General features: G+C 41.6%; 1 protein-coding gene and 1 long non-coding RNA gene across 8 annotated transcripts in view; one reads left to right on the top strand and one right to left on the bottom strand.

The window, feature by feature from the left end:
- The window catches only part of MPPED2 (metallophosphoesterase domain containing 2), a 173,295-nt gene extending 155,518 nt beyond the window's left edge, over positions 1 to 17,777 (bottom strand). The window contains exons 1-2 of one of the 3 annotated variants that reach the window (XM_067749535.1): positions 17,412 to 17,777; positions 11,722 to 11,971 (exon numbers count right to left, since the gene is read on the bottom strand). In XM_067749535.1, coding sequence (XP_067605636.1) covers positions 11,722 to 11,849 — 128 coding nt within the window. In that variant the 5' untranslated portion in view covers positions 11,850 to 11,971; positions 17,412 to 17,777. Of the gene's footprint in view, positions 1 to 11,721; positions 11,972 to 15,856; positions 16,154 to 17,411 lie in introns of those variants that run through there. The other 2 variants (XM_067749536.1, XM_067749537.1) reach the window with 2 other exon arrangements.
- Positions 16,768 to 26,902, top strand: part of LOC137230329 (uncharacterized) — a 46,684-nt gene continuing 36,549 nt past the window's right edge. For all 5 annotated transcript variants that reach the window (XR_010946097.1, XR_010946093.1, XR_010946096.1 and 2 more), the window contains exon 1: positions 16,768 to 17,044. This is a non-coding gene — a long non-coding RNA (uncharacterized lncRNA). The remainder of the gene's footprint in view (positions 17,045 to 26,902) is intronic.

Raw genomic sequence — 26,902 nt, 5'->3', positions numbered from 1 at the left:
ACGGAATTGAAGACCTTGGGAAAAACCGGTGGACAGATCACCGAACTTGGCACTAAGTGCTGCCAACTGTCTGGCTGGCACCAATATACAGGCTCAATTGGCCATAAAAACCTCACTGCAGTCTTGCTCCTCTCAAAGGAAATCATTTTGCCATCCACAGTGAGGCTTACCCAGAGGCCAGTCTTAGGGGGAAGGCCTTGAATTTTGAGCTTAACTCGATTGCACGGCTTGGGCAAGAGTTTCACGTTTCAGATGTGCAGTCAGGTAATCCAATCCCATCAGAGTTTTAATGGCCTCTAACGAATCCAAAGTGTTAAATCCTTTCCCCAGCCTCCCCCAGAGCAGCGTGAGGGTGCGTTTTTTCAACCTCCATTCTCCTCCATCCAGTCTCTCGTTCTCATACGCAAACTGTTCCTGAATCTGAGACACTAGGTTAACACTCATTTCTTAATCCTAAAATCTGACTGTAATCTGTGCTCTAAAATAATGCACACACACCTACCGTACTCCCTTTGAAAAACACTGAGAGAGGAGAGAAAAGGATAACAGAAGTGGAATACGTAGAAAGGATGTTTTATTTCAGGGGCAACACCGTTCACGTCAGGATTCCTTCCTCCTAAGCCTGGGAAGAACATTTTCTGGCTCTGCAGAAACCAAAGGCAGCAGACCCAGGCAAGTTCCTCAACTCCAGGAAAAGGCACATCTCTGAGAGCTACATTGTCCCAAGCAGCAGGCAGGAGCTGCGATGGGTGTCTATTAAGTCTGCGCCCCTGACTATCAGCAGGTTAACAGAGACTCAATCCCTCCCTGCCAGTGTGGGGATGCCTTGGGAGGCAGCACAACCCTAAAAACTTTAACAGTGAGAGGAAAACAAAAACAAAAGCTCCTCAACGAGAAGAAAACAGACACACCAAACTTAATGGCAACCAAAAAAAGTTATGGTGATGATGGTCTATGTGCCGCCATTAAAACTCTGCTGAAGTTCAAGCATTGATGTTGTGGGTAAACAATATTAGTAACAGTAGCTTCCATGCATTGAGCGTTGGGATACTGCGCTAAGTGCTTTACTCAATACTAAGCATCATCTAATATAACCTTCACCATTACTTATGGAAGCATATATTGTTATGATCCCCATGGTAAAGATGAGATGTTAGCAACAGAGACTATAAGCGAACACATGTAAGGGGTCCCGGGGTGGAGAGACAGCCTGGATTCTGGATATACTTTCTTTTAGAACTTTTCAAACGATTTCAGTTTTTATGTCTTTAAATGTGCCTCGATTTCTGTTTAGCAATAACCACTTCACTCCCAAACTCTTCCCTCCAAAATGCATGCACGCATTCTTCCTGTCTCCTGTTCTTCTGTTGACCCCTTTGTTAAGACAGTAAGTCCAGCGGTGGCTCCCTAGCTCATGATACAGCACCTCACAAAACAGTGCTGTTTGTTTATAAGGTGACGCAACCTTCCCTGCAGAGGGCGGGGGCATGACTAAAATCCACTAATGGCCAGAAAGCTCATTTTAATTCTATACTTGACAAAATAAATGCCTCACAAAGGCAGGTAAGCAGAAGCTACCTTTCACTTTGGACTGCTTTGTCTTAATAACCTTTGAAAGTGAGAAACTGCAGGGAACAGGCTCTCGAGCAAACACACACACACACAATTATGGCACAAAGAGACTGCGATAAAAGCACAACTCCTTATGTAAAGGTAATTTTTTTTTCCCTCAGAAGGGGGTACCTCTCACAAATATAGATCATTCCTGAATTGCAAAGGTTCTTCTGCTGCGAATCCTGGCTGCATTAGCAGGATCTAACCCATCCGGTCTGAAAAACCAGAGCATTTGATTTCCCTGAAACCCATTCCCAAAAGGGCTGATCGTTTTTTCCCCTCTTCTGTCCACAGAAAATGAAGCTCCACTTACATGTTGGAGGAAATATTTCAAAACATTCCCTTTTTTCTCAAAGTGCAGAATTTATGGTAACAGATAATTAACAACAAATGACAAACAATCTGAGCAGGAAAGGTCCCAGTTTGGTTGCCAAGATGATGGTATCCAATTCCAAGATAAACAGTGGAGCGTGCCGGCTGCCGTTAACGTGGTGGAGGGGTCGAGATGGAGAGATGCAAAACAGGCCGGCCATCCGCCACCAAGGGGCACGACATGGGGCCAACCACCTCCCGCGGGGTTATTATTTCCCTTCTGAATTCTCAAGCGTGTCAGTGGGCAAGGGGGTGGTAGTGGACTCACTCTTCTGTAAGGAAAAGGACACCTACCTATGCCTTTATATTTCACATGGGGGAAAACAGATCCTTCTTTGAACTGCATTATGGAAGAATTCGGAATTAATATCCTTTAGGAGTTAACACCTCCTTCCTAGTCTGTCTATTCTTCCCAAAGACTCCCTCCTCCTCATTCTTCTTTTCTCTAAGTTGGTGGAGTCAAAATAGGTTTCAGTGCACCCAGCTGTGCCCAAAATGTGAAGGTCAGGAACAAAGTGAAAACAAGTTAACCTGTAAAAGTCAGAATCTGAGCACAACGCATGGTAAGTCTCCTAGATACTAACAGATGGCAGACCTCGGGCAATTGAAGTTTCAGATACTTTTACATTTCTCAAAAGCCAATTCATAGTTCACTATTTCTCAAATGGACTTTTTTTTATATATTGAAATGCAAACCTCAACTTCTGAGTTACCTAAAAAGGCCTACCAAAGTGTTCCTTCTCAGGGATCAAAACAGGTCAATGTATCAAAAATTGCTATTCTGATCCTTTCAAATGCTGGATCCATTGGTATGTAGAGTTGGCATGCATACCCCACAAAGCCAAGGTGAAATCTGTCTTATCTTCCTGCTGACGGATGTTTAGGGATGCTGACACGTTCCTGGTGTTAAAGTCAAGCCCAAGGCCAGGGACATCATAACTGCAAGAAAGAGTTATGAACTAACAGGATATATCTGCTAGGCCCTCCCTCTCGTCTTTTCTCTCTCCTTCACATATACCACTATCTTCCCTCTTCTCCATAAAACATGTACCTCCACATTATATCTGCTGCCCACCCAAGCAGGACAAACGTGTAAAAGTTGGTACTTTTAAAAAAAAATGGAATATATTAAATATAAGGCAAAACCAAGAGCAATGGGTATGATACTTGTGATTTTTTTAAAAAAATGCCTAATGCAGTCTGACAGGCTTCTGTGGTTATCTCTGAAGTCTTAAGGCAAAGCAAAATGAAACAAAAGGGGGAAAAATTTTCCAAAACTCAGGACCAAAATAGAGCTGGTAGAATGTCTATGTCATAGCAAAAGGCTAACTCAGGAAATTAGAGAAACATGCTGAGGTTGCTTAGCTGGTGGGAGATTTCACTTTTTTTCTTGATTTCAGTTTTAAGTCTTTGTGCAAAACACATTTTAAACGAAGCGTACAATACGTAAACGGTTTGAAACTTGGTCTGTGGCCCAAATACCTAAAACTAAATACTACAAGTAAGCCACTTTTCTTAGCCAATCAGCAGCAATGCCGAAATAGCCCACCAAAAGGTGGGAAAAGATATTTTTCCAATCCAAGAATTGTCAAACCTTTGAGCTGGAAGGTTTCAGAGACTGTCTACCAAAGAAATAAATGGATTTGAGTAGAGTTCATGTTATGGTGTAGTGCCCTGTAATCTTTTAACGAAGCCACGACCGACAAATGAACTTCAAGAAGGGTTTAATTCTCATCTGGAATTTTAAGGCGCAATAATATCAAGTACTGAAAATTTACTTGTTTGCTTTATTAAATGGTACTAGTGTTTCTTTTCCTGTTTTTTTTTTTTTTTTTTCTCGACTAGTGTCAAGAGCTTTGCTATGTAATATAAAGCCATACAAAAACTTAAACCAACTAGAGGGGCTTATATTCTTGATTTGTGGTAAAGGAAAAAAAATGAAAAGCCTGCAACAACGCATTTTCTTATTTGCATATATTTTACCCTTCTAAAGGGACAGAAACTGAAGAAAAAAAATCTTCAAAGCAAAACAGAAGAAAACTATGCAGACCCAAATACTGCAAAGGCCAATAAATTCAACAGAGTTTCCTCTTTGCAGAGTTAGTGTTTCTACACAGACAAAGCCTCTAAGTGTACTCTTTACATTAAAAAAAAAGAGGCAGACTAACACAGCGGTCTGGAAAAGTGTGGTAGTTTTGTCTGTACTAATATTGAAATAATAGCCTAATCATGCCAGGATAGCTACTGAAACATCCAATTTCCTGGATGCTAGGAAAGTCTAAAAGGGGAAGAGACATGGGAAGGAGAGAGCTAAGGAAATACTGAAAAAGAAGAAAAACAAGCTGATGGTGGATAGATCTTCCCAGACTCGGTGAGCTTTTTCTCCTTTTTGGAAATAGTTCAGAACTACCTAGAGTTTGTTACACAAAATGTGGCAGATCTAGTGGCATTAGCTTTGTTTTTATGTCTTAAAATCTACATCTTCATTGGCTCTAAATCTCAGAATTAAAATTAAGCATGTTTCAAAGACAGACTCCCTATTATAATACTTCCTGTTTAGCTAGTCTTGTCATTTTGTCTCTTTTTATCAAAATGTCTCCCTAAAAGAAATTTTTTAAAAAACTGTACTTAGAGCAGGAGATAAATTTAATACCTAAGGAGAGGTGAGCAGCCAGTTCCTAGCTTCAGGATAGGAACTGGCCACACTTTCCGTATGAATCTTTCTCTCTGCAAATGTAGATAACTGCCTCAGGATTTGAAATCCAGGCATACCACAGTAGAAAGAATCTACTTTATTTGTCAAAATTCTTTACCCTCCCAGAGAGTCAAGTAACCAAAAACAAACAAACAAACAAAACTACCCAGTTGTGCAACGTACAGCTAAGTTTCTAAGAACAAATCCATATGGACAAAAAAATATATCTAATTTTAGGTTGCCTTTTTAAAGCCAGAATTCAAACAAAGAAATCGACGGAATAGGAAATAAGTCAGTTCTAAAATGAAGTCTAACTGCCACGGACCACGAAACAGTGCCCTCAGGGAGCATATAGGAAAAAGAGCTTATTTTTAAAAAGAAAAATACCCCGTGTTTATATATGAGCACAAACCAAAAGGGCCATTCAGCCATCTCCAAGACGAATTTCAGATTGAAAACATTAACAGAAATTATGGCCATGCTAATGTTCAGGCCAGTGATAAATTTGTAATGAGAAAGAGAAAGCAGCTTACCAAGAGAAAAACGTTTAGAATTTTTTTTGCACAGTGAATGCAGCCCAGCTCTGCGACAAAGGATGAATTTCTACCTTGTTAGTAATGTGCAATGTTACAGAGCCCCAGACATTCACCCATTCATTGATACTCTTCCTCTGGGTGAGGAAGAGGTCATTGGTCTTCCCCCTCCAAAGCATCCCCATGATATCTCACTATTATAATCTTTCCCTACAGAATATCACTAATGATGAGGGATTTGTGTTCTTAATTTCAAACAGACTAAAGAAAAGAGAAGAAAAGGAGAAACCCTAGACTGCCAGAGTAGGAAGGAATGAAGCTAAAGGGCATCGAGCCCAATGGCTGGTGAGGAACTTGAAATTCAAAGAGGCTCAACTTGCTCGGAATCACAAACCTAATTAGTGACCAAGACGGGACCAGAATCCAGGTTCCCTGAAACACTGTCAAGTCATCCACTATAGCAAGCTATCTGTTTACTGATACTATGTACTCTGCTGGCTTTCAAAAATGAATTTGAAGGTACTTCTTAAAGAAATTTCCCTCCAGTTATAGGACTAAGAAGTAGCCCGCATCCTTGGCCTCACATCTTTCCACACATGACCAAGCTGAATTATACTGAACCAATGAACAGCCTTTGGTCTATACCTTGATTATAACATAAAACAGAAGAAGGTACCTCCCAAGGAAGCAGTGCTCAAAGAAAGTAGATTTACATTAGAGTGAGCCTTTAATGCAAACCTTGCTAACAAAGCAGAAGGGACTGTAGACAAATCACATTTTTATCATTCTTTAAAAAAAGTTTTTATTATCATAAAAGTATTACATAGTTCTTATAAAAAATAATTAAAATTATCCAAAAGTATATAAAATAAAAAGCGTAAGATCTTTACCCATCACTCCCTCTCCCAGATTTGTTTGCAAATTTATTCCCCACATGATCACCAGTAATGTTGGTATTTATCTTTCTACACATTTTGAGATTTTTTTTTAACCAAATGGCATCATTCTATAACACTCTTCTGTAACTTTCTTCCTGCATCTAAGGATACCTAATTCAGACCTGAAATAAACATTTACTTCCTACCATGCAAGAATGAAACTTCAGATCAGACAAACAAAATCCTGTAACAATTTGGCATGGAAAGATCACCCAGATACCCTAAAAGCTTCAGACCATTTCGGATTAGCAATACCCAAGCAAACACTGACAGATGCTGTAAAACACAACAAAGCAACAAGAACAAGTTGGTCTTGTCAAGTTTTTGCAGGCAGTTCAAACAAAAAGATGTTAACACTTATTTCATGCTCACCAGCTAATGCACAAGACCCTAAATATTAACACAGCATCTATTTATCAAGTGCTATCTTCTGGGCACTATGTCATATACATAATCTCATATATTGTTTACTACCGTCTTAGAGACTCGTCAAACCCATTTTATAGATGAGAAGACTGAAGTTCAATAATTCTGTCCATCACCTAGCCAAGCCAGTAACTGGTGGGATCTGCATGTGGATACAGATCTCTGATTTCAGACCACATTCTCAGCTGCCATGTGAATACTGTCCTCATTCCCCAGCTCAAGCTGTGCCCTTTGTACTCAGTCCTAGTTAATTATGGTTAACTCTTGATGCTTCTGTTGTAACCACAGCCATAGGTAGAGAGCCTAAGACACTGACAGATGGGGGTACAAGGGCCTGAGACGACCCTGCAGAGAACAACCAGGCGACACTCAGCTCTTGGGATTCCTTGCCCCCTTGGGACTGTCAATCCTATGGAGTAACTGAAGGCAGGTGAGACACTCCTTGACAGGCAATAAGAAGTCAAGGCACAGACAGAGAAAGACAAACACTATATGTTTTCACTTACATGTGGCATCTAAAAAATAAAACAAACGAACAAATATAACAAAACGGAAACAGACTCAGACACAGAGAACAGACTGGTGGTTGCTAGATTGGTAAGAGGTGGAGCAGGGGCAAAATAAGTGAGGGTGATTAAGAGGTACGAACTAATAGGTACAAAATAGATAAGCTACGAGAATGTAATGTACAACACTGGGAATACAGCCAATATTTTATAATCACTTTATATGGAGTATAACCTATAAAAATACAGAATTACTATTTTGTACACCTGAAATGAATACAATTTTGTAAGTTAACTATACTTCAATAAAAAATTTAGAAACAAAAAATTTTAAAAAAAGAAGTCAGGGCACCTTCCAACCCTGACAGCCAAAACTCCCACCCAGCCAAGTTTGCTAGTAATGAGTCCTGGAGGAAGACAGGACAAACTTACTAGTGATTTTCTTATTTATTCATTTATTTATACTCCAGTGATTTTCAAAACGGACTGAGACAGCTTAGAATAAAAAGGTGCAGAATCAATAAAACAATCATTAATGCGAAGAGCTAACATTTACTGAGTACAGAGTATGTACTAAGCACTCCTCTAAAAACTTTACAAGTTTTTAACCTTCACAGCAACCTTTGGAGATAGGCACTACTTTTATCATCCACACTTTAGAGATGGGGAAAAAAACCCCAGAGAAGTTAATACCTTTGTCCATGGTTGGTTACACAGCTAGTAAGTGGTGCAACCAGGTTTTAAATCCAACAATCTGATTCCACTGGAGACTCCGACCATGACACTACACTGCCTCCTCAAAATAAGTATAAAAGAACAAGAGCTACGTAAGGTTCCAGGGGTGTTGACAACTAAAGCCGTAGACGAGGATGTAGCTAAAACTGAAAATAAATTTGATTTGAGCTTCCTAGCAACCAAACCTTAAAGAAAAAGTTGAGGAATTAACCTCAGTAGGGTAGCCAACCATCCTGGTTTGCAGGGAACTGAGGGGTCTCCCGGAATGTGGGACTTTCGATGCAAAAATGGAGATGGTTGGGTACCCTACTAAAGATGTCTTACAGCATTTTATTAGGCCTCAGGTAATCTAAAACATACCAAATCTTGATGGTGTTTTCAGACCTACACTGGCTCCTTGAGCACCTCCTCCCACTATCATTAAAAATACTAAATAATTTTCATCATTAAAAATACTAAATAACATTCTGCTGGGGAAGATGACAGGGTTGTAGAAAAATGAAGCCCTGTTAATTGTTGGTTTTCAACTATCACATCTATCAGTATGTTCAAGAGTCTGGATAAGAGGGGCTCATGAATTCTGGGTTCAAGTCTGCCCTGTCAACTCCAACTGCGCTTTAATTTTCTTTTCCAAGGTCATATCGGATTGCTTTCTTTTAAAAAAAAAATCCTCCCTACGTCACAGGCAGAGATGTATGGGCTAGTGACTCTTAGAAAGCTTGGTAGCAACCTGGTCAGAACTCACAGGTGAAGCGAAACCAAGACCATGGAGTAAACCCTTAAAGCCAGTGGAAAGAACAGCTCTGAATCAGTGATGAGCTTCTAAAGATGGGAACCGGGTCTTATGCATCTGTGCTCCCTCCACAGCAACACCTTGCAAATAAATGTCTTAACTGCAATCTTAATCTTAGTATGTCAGAGCTAAAAAGATCCATAGCTATCATTTGGTACAAATGTTTACATTTACTGAGGCCGGGAGAAAAGAGGTAAATTGCCCAAGATGGGTCACAAAGCTGAGGTGAGACAAACTGAATTAAATGGGAAGTGAGCTATTCCTTAACTAAGGTAAGAAAACCTCAACTAGGTTTCATGAAAGAAAATAACAGATCATTTAAGGACCCAGCATTGTAACTCCAATCCAGGTGATCTGTCATGGGTCTTCATAGACCTCAGTTGTTAAGTGCCAAAGGAAAGCAAATATTTTAAGAAACCCATGCAAAATAAATGAGCAACTATTCAAGTGGAAAAGACAATATCTTTGTGGAGAGGAGTAAAGCTCTACCGTAACATGTTAAAAATTTTAGAAAAACTTAAGACATTTTAGACTAAACATTTTATAGGTATTTTCCAGCCAATTTAAGTTTCTATTTAGACTCAAGGCAATCTTTTAAAATATAACATGATCCCATTTAACTAAGCTGAATGCCCAGCATGGGCCGGTCACCGTGCCAGGGCACCAAGCGCGGAAAAGAAAGGCCAAGGAAAAGGTCGGCCAGCATCTTGATAACATGCACACACGTTCATACAAACACTCAAAATATTAAGACAGGACAGAAGGATCCCAATGAAAATTTCCAAATCTCAATCACAATTTCTCATCTCAATTCACAATCAAATCAATGGGTCAATCAAGCAAGCAATCAATTAGTATTTCTAAGCACCTGTTACCTGCTCAATCCCTGCCTTTAAGAAATGAATGACATAGTTGAGAGAGAGGGCGGGTGGGAGAGAGGTCTGGTTTGAAGTAAATACCAAATGACGAGGGACATCGTGTTGGTAGGGGGGTAGGTAAGCACAGTCATTTTGGATTGGGTGAGATAGAAGAGGTTTCCTAGACATAGAGGGGCCTGAACTGGCTCTCAGCAGAGTGTAAGAGTGTCTCAGCTGTGAGAAACAGTAAAAGCACTGAGATGGAAAGGGCTCACGGGGTGCTCAGGTGGTAGAGTCAACATGCGTGGCTGGAACAAAGGGTTCAGGTGGGAAGCCCTTAGTGGGTGATGAAGGTGAAAAGTCCAGCTGGAGTTGACCGTGGAAGAATCCTCTACTTCTAGGAAGGAAGTCTGGTAAAAGGGCTACACAGCTGTCTAGGCTGCCACCGCAAACTCCATTTTTCAAGCCTTGTTTTCATAAAAGCTATAATTTGATCCTTCGAACTTTTCATGGCTAGATCTAAGCACATCAGTCCTAAAGGTACATGATTTTTAAAATACCTCTGAGCATTCACAGTTCACCAGTGGAATCTTAGGGCTACAAACAAGCGAAGAATAAGCTAAGATTCCCTATCAGTCATTTTCCAAGGAATCTGGGGCAAAATATACTTTCTTTTGCCTGGGAGGAAACAGAATCCACAAAGTGCTTTGTGATTCTCTAATACAAAACGTCACACCAGCAAAGCAGAGCTAAAGGAATCCTAAGCCCAGCTTGCACACATTCTATAACATATTTGAAGAAAAAGAAATTATCAGAAGCAGAAGAATAAAAGGAATATTTGAAATGAACACAGTTATTGTTCAGAAAAGCCATTTTAACAAAGAAAAATCTTATTCCCCTTGAAAACCTCTCCTTAAAACCATGTTAGGAATCCTTCATTATCATGAATATATTCTGATTTAAAGAAAGTAGAAGAATCTTAGAAATAGTTTAGCATTAACCATTTGCAAGGATTTTTCTTTTTCTTCTCCTTTTTTTTTTTTTTTTTTGCAGAATTCCCATCATAGATAATTGAGTAGCTCTATTTGCATACTTGCGAAGTACATCCCAGTATTTACTATACTACCCAGGCAGTCAAGAGAAGGATCTTTTTGTTTGGTTAGTGTTTCTAAATTGGGGGGGGGGGTGTTGAGAGTGTGTGTGTGCGCATGTGTGTGCGTGTTGGGTTGGGGGAGACCTACTGTTTTTTTTTAAATGCTCAAATAAAACAATTACTTAAAAAAGAGCTTGTGACTTGGACGTGCCCCGAGTTCAATTTTACCAGCAATGGCAAAAACATTCAACAGAGCCCTAACCTCTTTTCTCTCTTGACTATATAATGGTTTGCAAAGGGGTTTAGGCCTACTGTGAAAGACTCATGTTAGACATTGGAAGAGTCTAATAGAGAATGAGCACCAGGCCTTGAATAAACAAGGGAGATGGTGACCTTTTGCCCCTTCTGCTGAAAGCCCAGCACATCCTGCAGCAGAGGAACAGAAAAAAAGCTGGTGTGCATCCAGGTGCTGCAGAATCTTTGCCTCTGGATTTCTCCCACACTTTGCTCCTGAAACAGTTTAAACTGAGACATGACTTAAATAGTATTAGGGAGTGAGGGGAAAGTACAATTCCTGGAACCAACTGTTCCACTGTCCCTTAATCCTTTGTTCCCCATATTGTTTGAGTCCTGCAGCATGCAGCACACGTTCTACGAGCAACAGGCAAGACGATGGATTTAGCAGTGGCTGGACAATTAGTCCCAATTAGGCCTGTTCCCCAGCTGAACGTAAAGGGGTGGGGGGGTGAGGTGTGTGCTGTGGGGGGGAAACTACAGAAATTTTAAAGATATTTCATCATGGAGGCAAGCAGTATAACATAAAGCAAACTGAATTAGGGGTCAGGAGACTCTGCCAAAATTCACTGTGTGACATTAGGCAAATACCTTAACCTCTCTGTTGTTATACACAAAATGAGGGCAACCCTCAGAGGCTCTGAAGATCTCATGCCAAATTGTAGTTGAAAGTACATACTCTGGAAAAGTTCAGCGTTACACCAACGTGGAGGATTCCTCTGAGTTGTACTTGGAACCATAGATACCCATCTGTTTGGGGAATCATACACCTTTTATTCTCCTGGGCAGAAGTCATCCGTGAATTTCTTATTTTATTTCTAGTTTCCTGATGGCTAATTTTTTTAAGTTCATGAGTGATACTTACATATGTACATGTGGCGGCTGGAATCTGCTCTGGTTGATGTTGTAGTGCGTGAATGCCTGGGTGGGGTTGGAGCTGTACTCATCCACCGTTATGGTAACCTTGCCTTGAGAAGGAATCCCATGTGCCATCCTTCCTCCCTATAGGCATGAGCAATTCACAACTTTCCGGAGCAAAGGATGGAAGCAGGCATGGTGCGTTTCAGCCCAATCTCTGAACCCAAGGGTCTACTCATCAATACTGCTGTGTGTTTCTGAAAAAAACAAATGAAAAAAAATGAGAACAAAGAAAAAGAGGATGTTCTAAGCGATGTCAGATGGGACACCTAGACATGAAATTGGTTCAGGAAAAATCTTAATCTGTGTGGTTGCCTCATGGATAAAACCTTTCCCAATTCTCCACCCAGCATGTACTTCAGAATGGACATGACACTCCGAATGATAAGGCTGGCTGCTAGCAAACCATTTCAGTGGTGTTCAAACTAAGATTTCCTCTTTAATCATCATTATGGCACTTAACGTGAATTACGGAAGGGGCACATCCACAGTTGCCATGGTGTCTAACTATAAATGGTTTGTGCTCGAAGTGGCGAATCTTCCAAACCTTCCCTGCTAATTGGAATGTTTGGTCTGTACAAAGTTGGTGTCACAGAATAATTTGAAATCCCGGTGCTTAGCACAGCCATAAAACACAATGCCAAATGTAAATTTAAAATGCTGTGCTCATAACAGATACCTGTTTGTAACTGTAATACACGCATAATATATACACACATCACATACAATTTTTTCTTTCACAGTGGCTCCCAACACACATAGGTACTCAAATCTTGGTATATATATATGGATTCCACTCTGGCCAAGAACTTTATGGAAGGCAAATCCTTCTTGCTAAATGTAATATAATTTCTTTAAACCCTCCAGTTACTCAGAGGAAAGTCAAATACATCTAGGCTTGGACCACCATTTTGGATGTGCTCATTACCGCCCCTCTTGGAGCCCAGAAGGAGAGGTAAAGGAGGGTGGTCACTGAATCTACCGCTTCACTCCTGCTTGGTGCTGCATAATTCTCAGTAGCTGGTTTTATACTTTAAAAAATGTTTCTGTTCTTTTTGATTCTTTGTATAAATGTCAATATATTATTTGCTGCACTGGGTTCGGAAATGAGGATGCTTATTTTTATACCAAGTGTGCAAAGACTGAGCAGAGCACACCCCTGCTTGGTTGCTGCTGCAATTGATCAGTGAAATTGTAAAGAAGCGGGCAGCAGCTCCCTGGATAACCCTTAGGTAACCCGCCTTCTTACTTCAAGTGCTCCACATTAGAATATTTTCACCATGTGCACCATTAAGCTCTGGGAATCTTAGCTGCTATCTCAAATAAAAATATTTAGAATAATAGGCTTAGATTTAAATTTGGCATGAAACACCTTAAATACCAAGCAAAAGGCAGATGGCCTGCCATAGGCCATTTATTTTATTATTTTACAACCCGGGGCTTGTGTAGTCCTCCATATGCTAGCTGGGCTAAGAAATTCCACAGCATTCTACTCAAATCATTGCCTTCTTCATATGAGCAAAGCAAGCTAAATAACACCCACCTTGCCTGCATTCCTAATGCACAACAGCACCGCCAAGAAATGAATCCCTCATGCTCTGGCATTTTAAACAAAGTGTCACTTAGGGTTCTCTTTCTTCTTCCTGACTTCATGGGAGGTATGAGTCCTCTAAGCGCTAGCTGACAGACAACCAGGCCAGTAGGATTAACAAATTAAAATCTTTCCCCACTCCTCTGATGTAAGATATCTATAAGAACTGCTTACAAATCATAATGTAGCAGTTTTCATACCAAGTTTGCAGCTGTTTCCTTAATTTCCCCCACAATTATATTTTACTGTTATTTTGCATAACAGTAAAACACAACACCTGCTTCAAATTGCAGTCCTGTTCTAAGTACTGTAATTCTCTTTTGAGACACAAAGTACAGAGAGACACGACTGAAGCGCAAAACTGCATAATTGCACCACGCTGAAAAGTAAAAACAAATGAAAACATCTTCCTGTTATAGAAATGACTGTCATTAAAAAGAATGTTAGCCATCAAAGCACAGAGGGGAAAAAATACACATTTTCAGACTGCAAGAACTTAGTGTTTGCATAAATTAGAGAGTGGTGTAAAAATTACATGAGAATTCTTATGTTCCTGCCATCAATGTCTATTGTGTGAAATACAGAACATCAAGAAGCAAGAGAAGCAAAATTCATGTCTAGACCATTGTGACCTCTCAGTAACAATCTCTGCACCGGGTGCCAGAAACAGTTTAAATGTTTCTGGAGTAAACTCGCTAATTAAACTAAGCAAAATGGCCTACAAATGAAAGATACATTCCTGTTATGTAAATATCTAGGCAATGACTTACAGTAGTTAGCATCAGACCCTCCCGTTTGAAGCCCAGAAAAGATGGAACTTAGAAGGTGATCAGTTTGCACTCCTATATGGTCCACTGTACCCTAAAGTCAACATGGGATTTTGCCTTTTCTATCAAGTGAGATCTGTGCCTCTTCAGCAAGCACAGGCCCCTGTTACTCGGAAAGGCTAAATGGGTGGCTGGCACCTCATTTGAATTCATCTTTACCATGTTCTCTTTCAAATGTTTTATCGAAACAGTGCACCTGCAGTGTCTATCTTCTTTAAACTGGAGTCCTTTGAAGAAAATGTCAGACTGAGGCAGAGAGCTTCAAAACTTTCACAGGAACCTTTATAGACAAATCAAGAAAAAGCTTATTTTTTAAAAATGCTATGTTCACCCCCACTCACATCACAAGATGATCATATCCCAAGAATAGGAAACACCAATACATGGGAAAGGCCTTTTTGTTTTTTGTTTTTTTTTTGGTAAACTCCCTCCTCTAACCTGAGAAATCTGGAAAAAGCTTGAAACAAGACAGAATGATACACCACCTAAAACTACCAAGAACCTGCATCACCTTGCTTCACATATTTAGTCAGTAAAGCCTTCCAAATAATCAGATTTTGGAGCAGCTCATCCTCATCACACTTACATTACTTTATGTATAATATTTACAGAGACCAGTATTCTTTTTTAAAATTTCCATTTTTATACTTCAATACATTTGCTCTATAAAACAAAGGAACCCAGTACTAAATGCCAGGAATCCTAAAGAAAAATGTGACACTGCCAAACATTCATGCTGGTGCTACTTTGATTTTCCCTTTAAAAAAAAAATCATGCGAGCACATTTTGCATTTCCTAGACAGCAATCACTTATCCTGTGCCTTAAGCTGTGCAACTTGGAATGTTCTTTTTCAGGAATCTAGTGCGAAACGCTTTTAAAGTCTGCTGGCAATGAAGGGATTAAAAGCTGAGGAATTAAATAACTGTCTCCACCTCCTAGACACCAGAAGTCCAATTTACCAAGAGTTTTCAAAGCAACAACTCATGACCTCTCTGCCCGAGCACCGCACGGCACAGCCTATGAGAAAGGAGCCCGTGATTTCCTCGTTTAAACAAGGATGCTCATTTTATTCACTACCCCTAAGAAGACCGCCCGACAGCCTGGCCAGACTTTGGGACTCGCCTGCTCCGACTCCGCCAAATTTCGCTTTCTCCTCCCTCTGCAGCACAGATCGAGTGCTTTCTCAACTCACGCCCTTACTCTTTCATGCCCATCTCCAGTTACTCATCCCTGTATTCCGGAGCGATGCCCAGAAGCCTTCCGGGCGGCTTCTCCAGCAAGGTGTTTAGACGGATGCACAAAGTTCCACGTGCCTCTGTCCACAGAGCGCCCTCCCTCCCGACGCACTTACACCTGAACTTGTCTCCAGCACTGCGGACACCCGGCTGGCACATTCTTTCGGAAAGAAAGGGCAGGACTTTTCTCCCGCGCCTCTGGCAACGCGTAGAGCCTATATATGGTGGGGCGGGGGGCGCGGAATTCTCTACTTTGGATTGGTGTGTTTGTTTTAAATCTAGGGTGGGCAGTTGGGGGTGGTCAGCAACTACACACACACACACACACACACACTGACACACTCGCGCGCGCCCTGCCCTCCCGGCTCACGGCCGGCTTGTCCGGACTACAGCTCCCCCTTCCTTCCTGGAGCACCAGCTCGCCTTACTCGCTCAGTCCCCCGTTGCCACCGCCGTCGCCTCCGCTGAGGCCGCCGCTTCTGGCACTGTTGGCGCTGGCGCTCGCGGCCCCAGGCTCCGTTGGGCGCCTTTCTTTCTCTACCTTTCCCCCAGCCCCGAATTGATTGATGACCACCGGCGGCCAATGGCTCTGACACCGCACCATCCTCGCTCGAGCATCACAGCCCCACGCCCCCGACGTCAGCCTCCAGGGCGCGTTGGCATCCCCGAACCCTCAGAGCGGAGCCCGCGCCCGGAGCCGCCACCGCCTCCCTGCTCTCTGCCCCGGAGCTGCGGGGCTGCTTCCCTGGAGCGGCAGAGAAAGAAAGGGAGGGAGCCAGCGAGCGTTGGAAGGGGGTGTGGAGGCCACGGATTTCCCCCCCCCTTTGGAAATCTTTTCTTGCACTTAAAGTTTTGTTTGTTTTTTCCACCATGACCTGTTTGTGTTTGTTTGCAGCATCTCAAGTCAATTACACATTTTTCATGACCCGCATTTGCACTTAATTTGGGGTGTGTTGGGGGGGAATGTGGTAATAAATCTACCCCACTGGAGCATCCTTAATTTCCTTCCTTGCTGGTAGATTCTAATCCCCTCCCCAACCTCCAGGAAAATGCCCCCTCTACCTCCTAGGCCGCAAACCTTGTAATTCAAAGGCTTTACAAAGATAACCCTGTTACATGTAAATAGCATAGAAACTCCTGCCTCTCAAGGGAAGAAATCGGGCGGCAACGGTTACTTTTTCTCGCTGCTCGTCCCCCGCAGCCCAGCCCGGGTCGCCTGCTCGATCTGCAGGCTACGATCGTGGAGACCGGAGGCGGCGGGGGAGAGCGAGGTTGGGGCGCCGGGAGAGAGTGAGAAACAGCCCCGCGCGAGAGCGGCGCGCACGCGGGCGGCCCGGGGGCGGCCGCGGAGCGCAGCCCGAGCACAAAGCTGCGCGACGCCTTCCTGGCCACCGCACCTCGCTCGGGCCGCCGCGGGCGCCCGGGGCTCGGGCCAACACAATGCACCCGGGCCTAGGCCGGGGCGGCTCGAACACATAACCCCGGGACTTTCTAGTAAACAGCTCGCCGAGCCCTCGTCCCCACCCCCATCCCCGCTGCCGGGCTTTCGCCGCCGCCCCTCGCCGACACCCCCTCCTTCCCTCCTAAGAAATCCCGGCGGAGGAGGGAGCCGCGAGGTGAGGACCCCGGGAGGTCGAGGGCCGAGGACTGGGGGGGGGAGGGGAGAAGGGCAGAGGGTCAAGATGGGGAGTGGGAGGGAGACAGCTCCTAAAAAAGAATTCGCTTTCGCTCGGGGGTTGAAAATAAGCCCTCCTCGGGTTCCGAATTGCCCGGGAAGCGCCGGCTTGTGAGAATGTCAGGGGCACCGGGGCAGCCGCGGTCCGCAGCCTCCGAGCCCCTCGCACGCGCCGCTGACAAGGCACCTCGCACCCGGGCTCCGCTTTGTGTGTGCATTTTTTTCCCTTCCTCTCGCGCGCGGCACCGGGCGCCCGGCCGCCTCCTCCCCCTCCCCCGCCCTCCGCCTCCCTTCCCGGGGCGGATTACCTTTCCCGGGCTGCGCTCCGGGTCCTGGGGATGCCTTCAGCGCCCGGCGAGCAGGCGATCCATCGCGAAGCAGCAGGAGCCGGCGGGAGGCGCGCGGGGGCGGCGAGGGGCGCGGGCGGGCCAGAACCTTCGACCCCAGAGGTCCCGCCGCGGGCTGGGGCTGGGGGCCGGGGGGCGCGGCACGAGAGGGAGGCGCGGGGGAGAAAGGACGGGAGCAGCCTCGATCTGGGGAGAGAGCGAGCGAGGGGGCGAAGAGAGGGAGCGAGGGCGCGGCGAGCCGGAGGGAGCGAGAGCGGTGCAGTGACAGGGACTGCCACTGGGGTCAAAGGAGCACAGCTCCAGGAAGCAGGGCGGCCGAGGCGCCGCTCTGTGCGCGCTCCCCGGCGGGACCCCGCGCCCCCGCGCGCCCCTCCTGCTGCCCCGGCCCACTCGAACCCCCACTGGCGCCCTGAGGCCCCGGGGTTGCAAGAGGAGGAGGGAGCTGAGGGCGAGGCCGGCAGCCTGCTGGTGCTCCCGGGTCAAGCAGGCGGCAGGAAGCTGAGCTGCAAGTTCATCATCAGGAGTGCGATCAGCGTAAAAATGATAGGGGACCGGGGAGGGGGGCTACGGAGCCCCAGGAAAATAAATGGAGTTTTCCCTCCAAATGGGTGTCTTCTGCAAAGGGAACACCCAGGAACACCTAGGCCCCAGGCCCCCCACCCACCGACCTGCCAGGCGCTGTCTGCAGTCCTGGCACAGCTCCAGGGCGCAGAGCTTGCCTCGGGGGCAAGGGGAGCGGCTCGGGCCCTGCGCTGAAACCAGGGAAGGCGACCCTGGGTCCCCCTCCCCGTCTGCTGAGCTTAGACTTTCCTGGGGGAGAGCTATGCTCCCTTTTCTCAAGCCTTTCAACTCGCCAGACAGACACACACACACACACACACACGCGCGCGCGCGCGCGCACACACACACACACACACACACACACACACACCTTTCTTTCTGCGATGTTGTTCCTAGGCCAATCCAGCTGATAATTTCTTTCACCTCCATGAATTAAGGCAGGTTCAGTATATGGAGGCAAGGAGAGGCAAAGACTAATTGTTTCCATTTTTGTGTTTGGGGCACATTTCTCCCAAAGGATAAGCAATTCAAAAACGTAAAAATAAAAGTTTGTCCTTTTTTCTCTGCTACTTTGGGTTATGGAAGAAAAGGTTTTCAGAATTGTAGGCAAACACGTAAGGAAAAGAAAAGCAGCTGAAATGCTAGAAGACAGAGGACAAGGAAGAGAAGGCTTTTAGAAAACTTGGTTGGTGGTGTTGACTGTGAAAGATGAGGTGGCCCTGTGATGTTATGCCATTGTCAGAGCTGAAGGATATGGACGCCAACCAGCTCTAATTCCTTTCCAGGAGGCAGACTCAAAAATCTAGGCATTCTCCAAAGGGAAATCCAATGGATGTGTGTGAGAGGGAGAAGTGTGCTAGGTATACTATGTGACAACTGACTAGACATCCTGGCTGAAATTATATCCCCTAAAAATAAAAAGGAACCGTTTCAGCCTGGTCTGTGGCCTCTGTGCTGAGACTAATTGGTTTCCAGGGTCTGGGGAGGAAGGGAGAGAGGCTGGTTGGAGCCCCTATAAAAAAAGATCAAACAGAATTCACTTGAAAATATGTCGCTTTTACAATGGGCTTTCCTGGCACTTGAATTTTTTTTAACACCTTTATTGGAGTATAATTGCTTTACAATGGTGTGTTAGTTTCTGCTGTATAACAAAGTGAATCAGCTATACATATATCCCCATATTTCCTCCCTCTTGCGTCTCCCTCCCACCCTCAGCTATACATATACATATATCCCCATATCTCCTCCCTCTTGCATCTCCCAGTCGCCCACCCTCCCTATCCCACCCCTCTAGGTGGTCACAAAACACCGAACTGATCTCCCTGTGCTATACTGATCTCCCTGTGCTATGCGGCTGCTTCCCACTAGCTATCTATTTTACATTTGGTAGTGTATATATCTCCATGTCACTCTCTCACTTCGTCCTAGCTTACCCTTCCGTCTCCCCGTGTCCTCAAGTCCATTCTCTACGTCTGCGTCTCTATTCCTGTCCTGCCCCTAGGTTCTTCAGAACCATTTTTTTTTAGATTCTATATATATATGTGTGTTAGCATACAGTATTTGTTTTTCTCTTTCTGACTTACTTCACTCTGTATGACAGACCCTAGGCCCATCCACCTCACTACAAATAACTCAATTTCGTTTCTTTTTATGGCTGAGTAATATTCCATTGTATATATGTGCCACATCTTGTTTATCCATTCATCCAATGATGGACACTTAGGTTGCTTCCATGTCCTGGCTATTGAAAATAGAGCTGCAATGAACATTGTGGTACATGACCCTTTTTGAATTACGGTTTTCTCAGGGTATATGCCCAGTAGTGGGATTGCTGGGTCATATGGTAGTTCTATTTTTAGTTTTTTTAGGAACCTCATACTGTTCTCCATAGTGGCTGTATCAATTTGCATTCCCACCAACGGTTCAAGAGGGTTCCCTTTTCTCCACAGCCTCTCCAGCATTTATTGTGTGTAGATTTTTTGATGATGGCCATTCTGACCTGTGTGAGATGATACCTCTTGTATTTTTGATTTGCATTTCTCTAATGATTAGTGATGTTGAGCATCCTTTCGTGTGTTTGCCGGCAATCTGTATATCTTCTTTGGAAAAATGTCTATTTAGGTCTTCTGCCCATTTTTGGATTGGGTTGTTTGTTTTTTTGCTAGTGAGCTGCATGAGCTGCTTGTAAATTTTGGAGATTAATCCTTTGTCAGTTGCTTCATTTGCAAACATTTTCTCCCATTCTCAGGGTTGTCTTTTCGAGGGTTTCCTTTGCTGTGCAAAAGCTTTTAAATTTCATCAGGTCCCATTTGTTTATTTTTGTTTTTATTTCCATTTCTTTAGGAGGTGGGTCAGAAAGGATCTTGCTGTGATTTATGTCATAGAGTGTCTGCCTATGTTTTCCTCTAAGAGTCTTATAGTGTCTGGCCTTACATTTAGGTCTCGAATCCATTTTGAGTTTCTTTTTGCTGGCACTTGAATTTGAAGTAAGGTATGTCTTATGCCTGAGTAGAAATGAAGGGCTTGCTAATGTATTTCTTTTGTTGTACAGTATGTCCAGAGTGTCCGTACTTGTCACATGTGCTGGGAGCAAGAGGACAGTCACTTTCCTTGCCCAGCATAAACCACAGCAAGTGGCATTGGCGTTAAAGAATGCCAAAGATGGGGAGGGGCTCCTTTATATTTTGTTTTTGATTTCCAGCCCAGCAGCAAACACTGACTGGAATCATGTTTTTGGAGAAACGCTTGGTTTTGTGTTCTTTCTTCTATGAGTTAGCAGTACACCCCTTATCCACATGGTTAAAATTTTTCAACTGATTTTGACTGATTTAATCAGTCAAAAATAAATCTGCACCAGCCAAATTATTTCTGTGGTTTTCTTCCTTTAGAAAACAAACAACCTGATAGTCAATCAAAAAAGGAAAACTAGCTTGTGCATGATCCTAGATCTAAGTAACGTGCACACAAAAAACCAAATAATAACCTGTTCTACTTTAGTGGCACATTTTATAGGATACTTAATGCTATAAAAAAAATCAAGTGAGTGATCCTTTACAAAGTTGATGAAAACTTCTTTATCATTTTATTGAATGGGGAAAAATTGAGGCAAAAAAAGGTTAAAATCGTAACTCGTAGTGTAGGAAGAAGTCAACCTCTACTGTGTCCCTGCTAATCAGTTATCCACTGAGAGTTAGTGACCAACCTGTATTAGGGTTATGAATTTTTATTTCCATTTGTCTACCAAAATAAAGAAGCTGGAGAAGTATAAGTGAATTTAAATAATAAATTAGGACAAAAAGGAACTCACTTTTCAAATAATTCTCATCCCATGGTTTTGAACATATTGCATTCTGTCAAATCATATTCTCTACCAGCATAGCTACCTACACTAAAAGCTTGTTTTAAAATGAGTGGATGTGAACCATGTCTGTCCCCTGACATTAGCTTGGAAACATCAAACCTCATTATACCAAATTTTAAATGTTATATTCTGGGAGTTTTGGTGGTGTTTTTTTTTTAAGATAAGTGAGGCTGTAAGCTCCATTTTTTTTTGTTGTTAAATTCAATTTTTATTGCTTCTAATAGAAAACAAAAGAAGGATAAAAATCAAATGCCAAGTTTATGCTTGCCTCTATGCAAATATTACACATTTTTTCCTTTAATGGAATGTAAACCTGGACCCTTTCTCCAGTGATTTCATCGAAGGAACTGGCAAATATACTTCCTGATATCCTGCTGCAGTATCTTTTAAAATATCATTTCAGAATGCATTTAGGGAAGAAAATGAGAGATAGGAGCGTGGGAGAACCTTAGGTGGAAGCTTGGAAAGTGAATGCTACTTCCCTTGAAAGCTCAGTACTTTATTTGGAGTTGGCTTTCATTCTCCCTATGAGAATAGTTTTCCAATACTTCAGGGATACTTGTGTATAACTAAAAGCTTGGTTCAACCCTGCAGCTCTTCTTCAGAAAAAAAATTCAACTATTTTACCTCTTTTTTTCTTTAAATTGGTTGCATTTTAATCATTTTCCAGCAAAACTTAAGATATATATTATCAGAAATCAGAGCCTGTTAATAGAACTATTATGACACAATTAGAAAAATATCTGAGCCAACCAATACCTTTACTTTATTCTAAATTCCTACAGTTTTTACTTTTTTTCTTTGGTTTGTTTTAAATGTTTTCATTGTAACCCCCTCAAGCTGAAGAACTATGCCCTCTATCCCTTTGTGGTTTTCATTCTTATGTGCTATGTATGCACTTGGTAGAAACTTGGAAATATTTGTTCAACAATCTTATGAGTCAATAAATGAGAAAGAGAGTAAGAGAATGCATGAGTGATTGAGGCTACTACACAATGAAGGAAAATCCATACCAGATATGCAGGAACGGAAGTGATATCATGAGACCAGCATGGAGGATAAGAGCTAAGGATTTCCTACGGAGTTCAAATAGTACAATTAAAGGGGTTTGTTACTGTCTTCAAAAGCATGAAATAGTACATAAGACTGCTTCATAAGTTGATTTTCTCATAGAGAAGCTGAAGATTTTTATGTGTCCCATCCATTTAAAGGCAGCCTTCTTTTTAAACACAGCAGGATGCAGAAGAAAAAAAAAATTTTGTATCTTAAAATTTACAGATATAATATACCAAAATATAGTCTCAAAAGAAAATTATGTGATTAACCTGATTCTTTGATAGATCCTTTTTGAAGTGCTCAAAATAAATATATAAATTATAGCTTTTGTCCTTCTTATTTAAAATTTCCTTTTGGTTATCCAATAAAAACGTGTATGACTAAGAAAGATTCAAGAAACACTAGAACCCATGAAATTTTATTTCATAAAATAAATTTTATAGGCATTATCTTAGAAAGACTAAATTTGATCCAGCTTTGCCAGCAGCTTAAATAATAAAGATGGAGAGAGTGGAAATCTTAAAATTTTACAAAACACTCGCTAATTCTTACCATACTTACTAGCTAATGTTTAGCATGTATCAACAAAAGAGATGAGTATTATTTATGTAATAATTTTAATAATCAGTTTCAAAAAAATATCTTAACAAGATACTGAGCATGTGCTGGTGTGCTTTCTAGCCTAACAGACTTGCGTGATCTCTGTTATCAATTAGTGTTTGCTGAGTCCTTCCCTATATCATATCATGGTCCCAGTTCTGGAAAAGTGGGATAGAATTTAGTGGTACTTGGGATAGGCTTGTCGTGGTGGAAGACGAGCAATCTCATTGAAGTAAAAGCCAAAGTAATCTCTTTTGAAAGATGGGCAGTGTGGAAAACCCATAATAACCAGATTAAAGAAAACATATGTCGGGTTTTTCAAGTTTAATAATTCAGTTTGACAAGCTAGTATAAGATATATCAATATTTTGATTAAGCAATGTATAATGTAATTTTCCCTCTCAGCAAAAATAAATAAATGAATGAATACATTTTTTTAAAAATTGACTTTGAGAGACCAACAGAATCTAAACCCCATTTCTCTCAGTAATAATAATGTTCAGTTATTCAAAAAATACTTTTAAAGCTCTGCTCTGTGACAGGCAGAGTACTCAAACCATGCCGATGGACTAATGATGCAAAAAGCAAGAGTTTCCTCCCACATATGAAGTAGGTAATCTAATGAGCCTGGGGAGAGACTGACTTTAAATAATCACATAAATAAATAAAAATTGTATCTAAGAAAAAAAAAAAAAATTGTATCTAAGAAAAGGAGAGGCAACTGGTACAAAGAAAACTTAAAATAGGGGTAATTTTCCTCCTCTGAGTGAAGACTCCCTGATGGAGGAAAGGAATACAAGGATGTTATAGGAAAAAGAAAAGCAGTGTGGTGGGTTGCTGAGTTCCAGAGGGGTCTGGATCCGGATCTGTAGGCAGAGGCCAGAACTGAAGGGCCAAGTTAAAAACATTTGAAGGTCACAACTAAGGTCTTGTTGAAGATGTTTGACTTTATTCTGAGGGCAACTGGAATCTGTTTAAGGATCTTAAGTAGAAAGGCTAACATGATTAGTTTTATGTTTTGCAAAGGTCACTCTTGCCCCAGCGTGGAGAATGGATTTTAGGGGGCTAGAGTGAACTTTGGGAGGCCATTCGGAAGCTCTCGCAGTCTTTGGGCTGGAGGTGATGGTAGCCTCTAGCAGAACAGTTTGGAGGAGATGAGACATGGAGAGATGTGAATGGAATTAAGAGATTTGAATACAGTTTACGTAATAAAAACAAAGAGTACCAGAATCTTGAAATAGTGTCTGAAGGTGTGGCAGTACCCAGCCAGAGAGGCTGAGAGCTATACTTACCAACGACTTCCTTTTTTAAGCCCCTTATTCTACTCGTAGTGCACCCTTCCCATGTCTCCAAGCCAACTTCATTCTATTCTGTACACATCTTTTGGAATCCCATCTTGTCATGAAGAACTGCAGTATGAAATACAGTCCTGGCATAAAATGTCATTAACTTTTTTCAAACATACAGATTCTAGAACATTATCCCTCATTCAATGTCCCACACCTATTTTTGGTCCACATATGGACTTGTCTTATTTTGTATGAAATATAAATGCAAGAAGTGTATTTCTGTTTTCCTTTGAAGTTTTTAGATGCTACGTCAATTCCACATCTGTCTTTATTGGAGTTAGTTCACTTCTATTTAATATTCCAAACAATATTCTAAGTGATTCTTATAAAATGGTTGTTTTTTAAGTGAAACATTCAAAGAAACAGATATGCTCTCAGAGGAAATACATAGACACTGATTACAAGTAAGAATATTGTTCTTTTGGTGCAGGATTATTCCACGTGGACCCAATCACAAACCCACAAACCCACTGTGAAGGCGTTCTGATTATTGGCTTCCTGATTGGTGGAAACTAAGTCACTATGGCCCCTCTTAGCAAGTCAGGCTGCCAAGAAAAGATGCAATGGAAATATATATAAACTTTTAAGGACATTTATAATGGCAACCATGTTTTCAAAATTTACCCCTTTCTTGGAACGTCTACGTTTTGAAAGTTCCATCAGTTTCTTCTTCTGTCCTCATGATTCCCCATAGTGACCATCTATAAACAGCAAAATCTGCACACAAGAGAAGAGATGAATAGCCAAGGTCTACGGGACATGGTTTTACTAGATTCTAAAATAAAAGGAAGGTTTACAGGAAGGTCGTTTTAAAAAAATTACAGTGATAGATCAAAATCCCTATTTCATGCTCAGTACAGAAGGAACTGTAAAAAGATTATTTTTTTCCTTTTCAATATTATTTCCTTTTCTATCCATTGTTTTGTGAACATTGGAAAATACAAATAAGCAAAAAGAAAAAATTTTAAAATAGCCGTAATTTCATCATTCAGAAATATTTACTGTTAACACTTGGTTATATAGTTTTTCAGTCAAATGTATTTTACAAAAATGGAAGAAAATTGGGAACACAGTTAAGTGTATATTGTAGTAGTTGAGAGCAAAGCAAGATTAGAATCCCACCTCTGCCTGCCTCTTACTACCTGCGTGACCTTGGGTAAATTACTTAAACCCTCTGTGCCTTGGTTTCCTCATTTGTAGAAAGGAGATATTAAAAGTACCTACTTTGTAGAGTTGTTACAAGATTAAATGAGTTAGTATTTTTTAAGACCTTAGAATAATGTATGATACATATCAAGTAATTATTATACAGTTTTGTAATACATTTCTAAATCTTTTTAATACAAAATTAATATACTGCCATTGTAAATAAATTAAATACTGAAGTACATTAGGAAATAAAAGTTCCCCTCTTTCTTCCTCATATCCCATTACCTATATAACCTGTTCTTTCAACTGAATAGATACTGTGAACATCTTTCCATGTCATTAAACATCCTTCTATGGCTCTATAGAACTTTCATTAAAAGAAGTGCTATGCATGTTATAAGTTTAGAATACCTAACAGTCCATATTCCATTTCAGGACACTGCACACATATTATAACCATAAAGATTACTTTAAAAGATGCTCCTTTAAGGAGTCAATAGTCCTAAAACATATTAAGAAAATCTCTCTGATATTCACATTTATGGGAATGATTGAATTGATCTTTGAAAGACCAAGAGATATGGTCTTATTGTCATATTATTAATAAAAAATAATTTTTGAGGCAAAAGCAATATTCTAAAAAGCAAATTAGGGATTTTATGTTTTGCTAGCTGCAGTCAGTTTTTGGTTATGTTGTTTAAATTCATAAACAAAACAAATAAGCTGATAGTTTGTTGAGAATGATGACTAATTGATATTTAAACTTTACTACCAATTGTTGATATAACACTTATTTGCATACTTCAGAGCTGTCTAGAATATATAATGGGCCCTAATCTGTAGTGTTCATCTGACAACAGGAGGTTCAAAACGTGATGGCAATAACATGGGAAAGTTGTAGAACTTAAAGGAGGGAGGATTTAAGAATTCTTTGGAACTTGGCAATTCTTTGGAACTTGGCATTTCTTTGGCAAATTGTATGACTGCTGCGTTTCTACCAGTTGGGATATGAAGTATATGGAAGTGTATATGACTAGTGTTTATCTTATTACAAGATTTGCACGTCAAAATTAAATAGTCTGTGGTGATCCTCAACCTTCCCCATACGCACAAGCTAATTTAGTTAAAGAAATATGAGTGTGTTTGGGTGTCAAGGAGTTTGCCTAGTGGAGTCTAAGATTTTCATTTTAGAAAAGGTTGTACTGAGAGAAAAACATGTTCTACAGCACCTATTATCTGGTATCCAAATTCACAATTAGCTAACTGGTCCTCGCATATCTTTGAGGCATACGGAAATTGATGATGAAAGTGTCTAGTGTAACTAGAAATATAATTTGATGAAAACTGAAGCAGTGAACTGTGAGAAACTGTTAAAA

Source organism: Pseudorca crassidens, chromosome 9 (genome assembly GCF_039906515.1).
Source record: "Pseudorca crassidens isolate mPseCra1 chromosome 9, mPseCra1.hap1, whole genome shotgun sequence".
Taxonomy (NCBI): domain Eukaryota; kingdom Metazoa; phylum Chordata; class Mammalia; order Artiodactyla; family Delphinidae; genus Pseudorca; species Pseudorca crassidens.
This window is presented reverse-complemented; position numbering and strand designations above follow the sequence as displayed.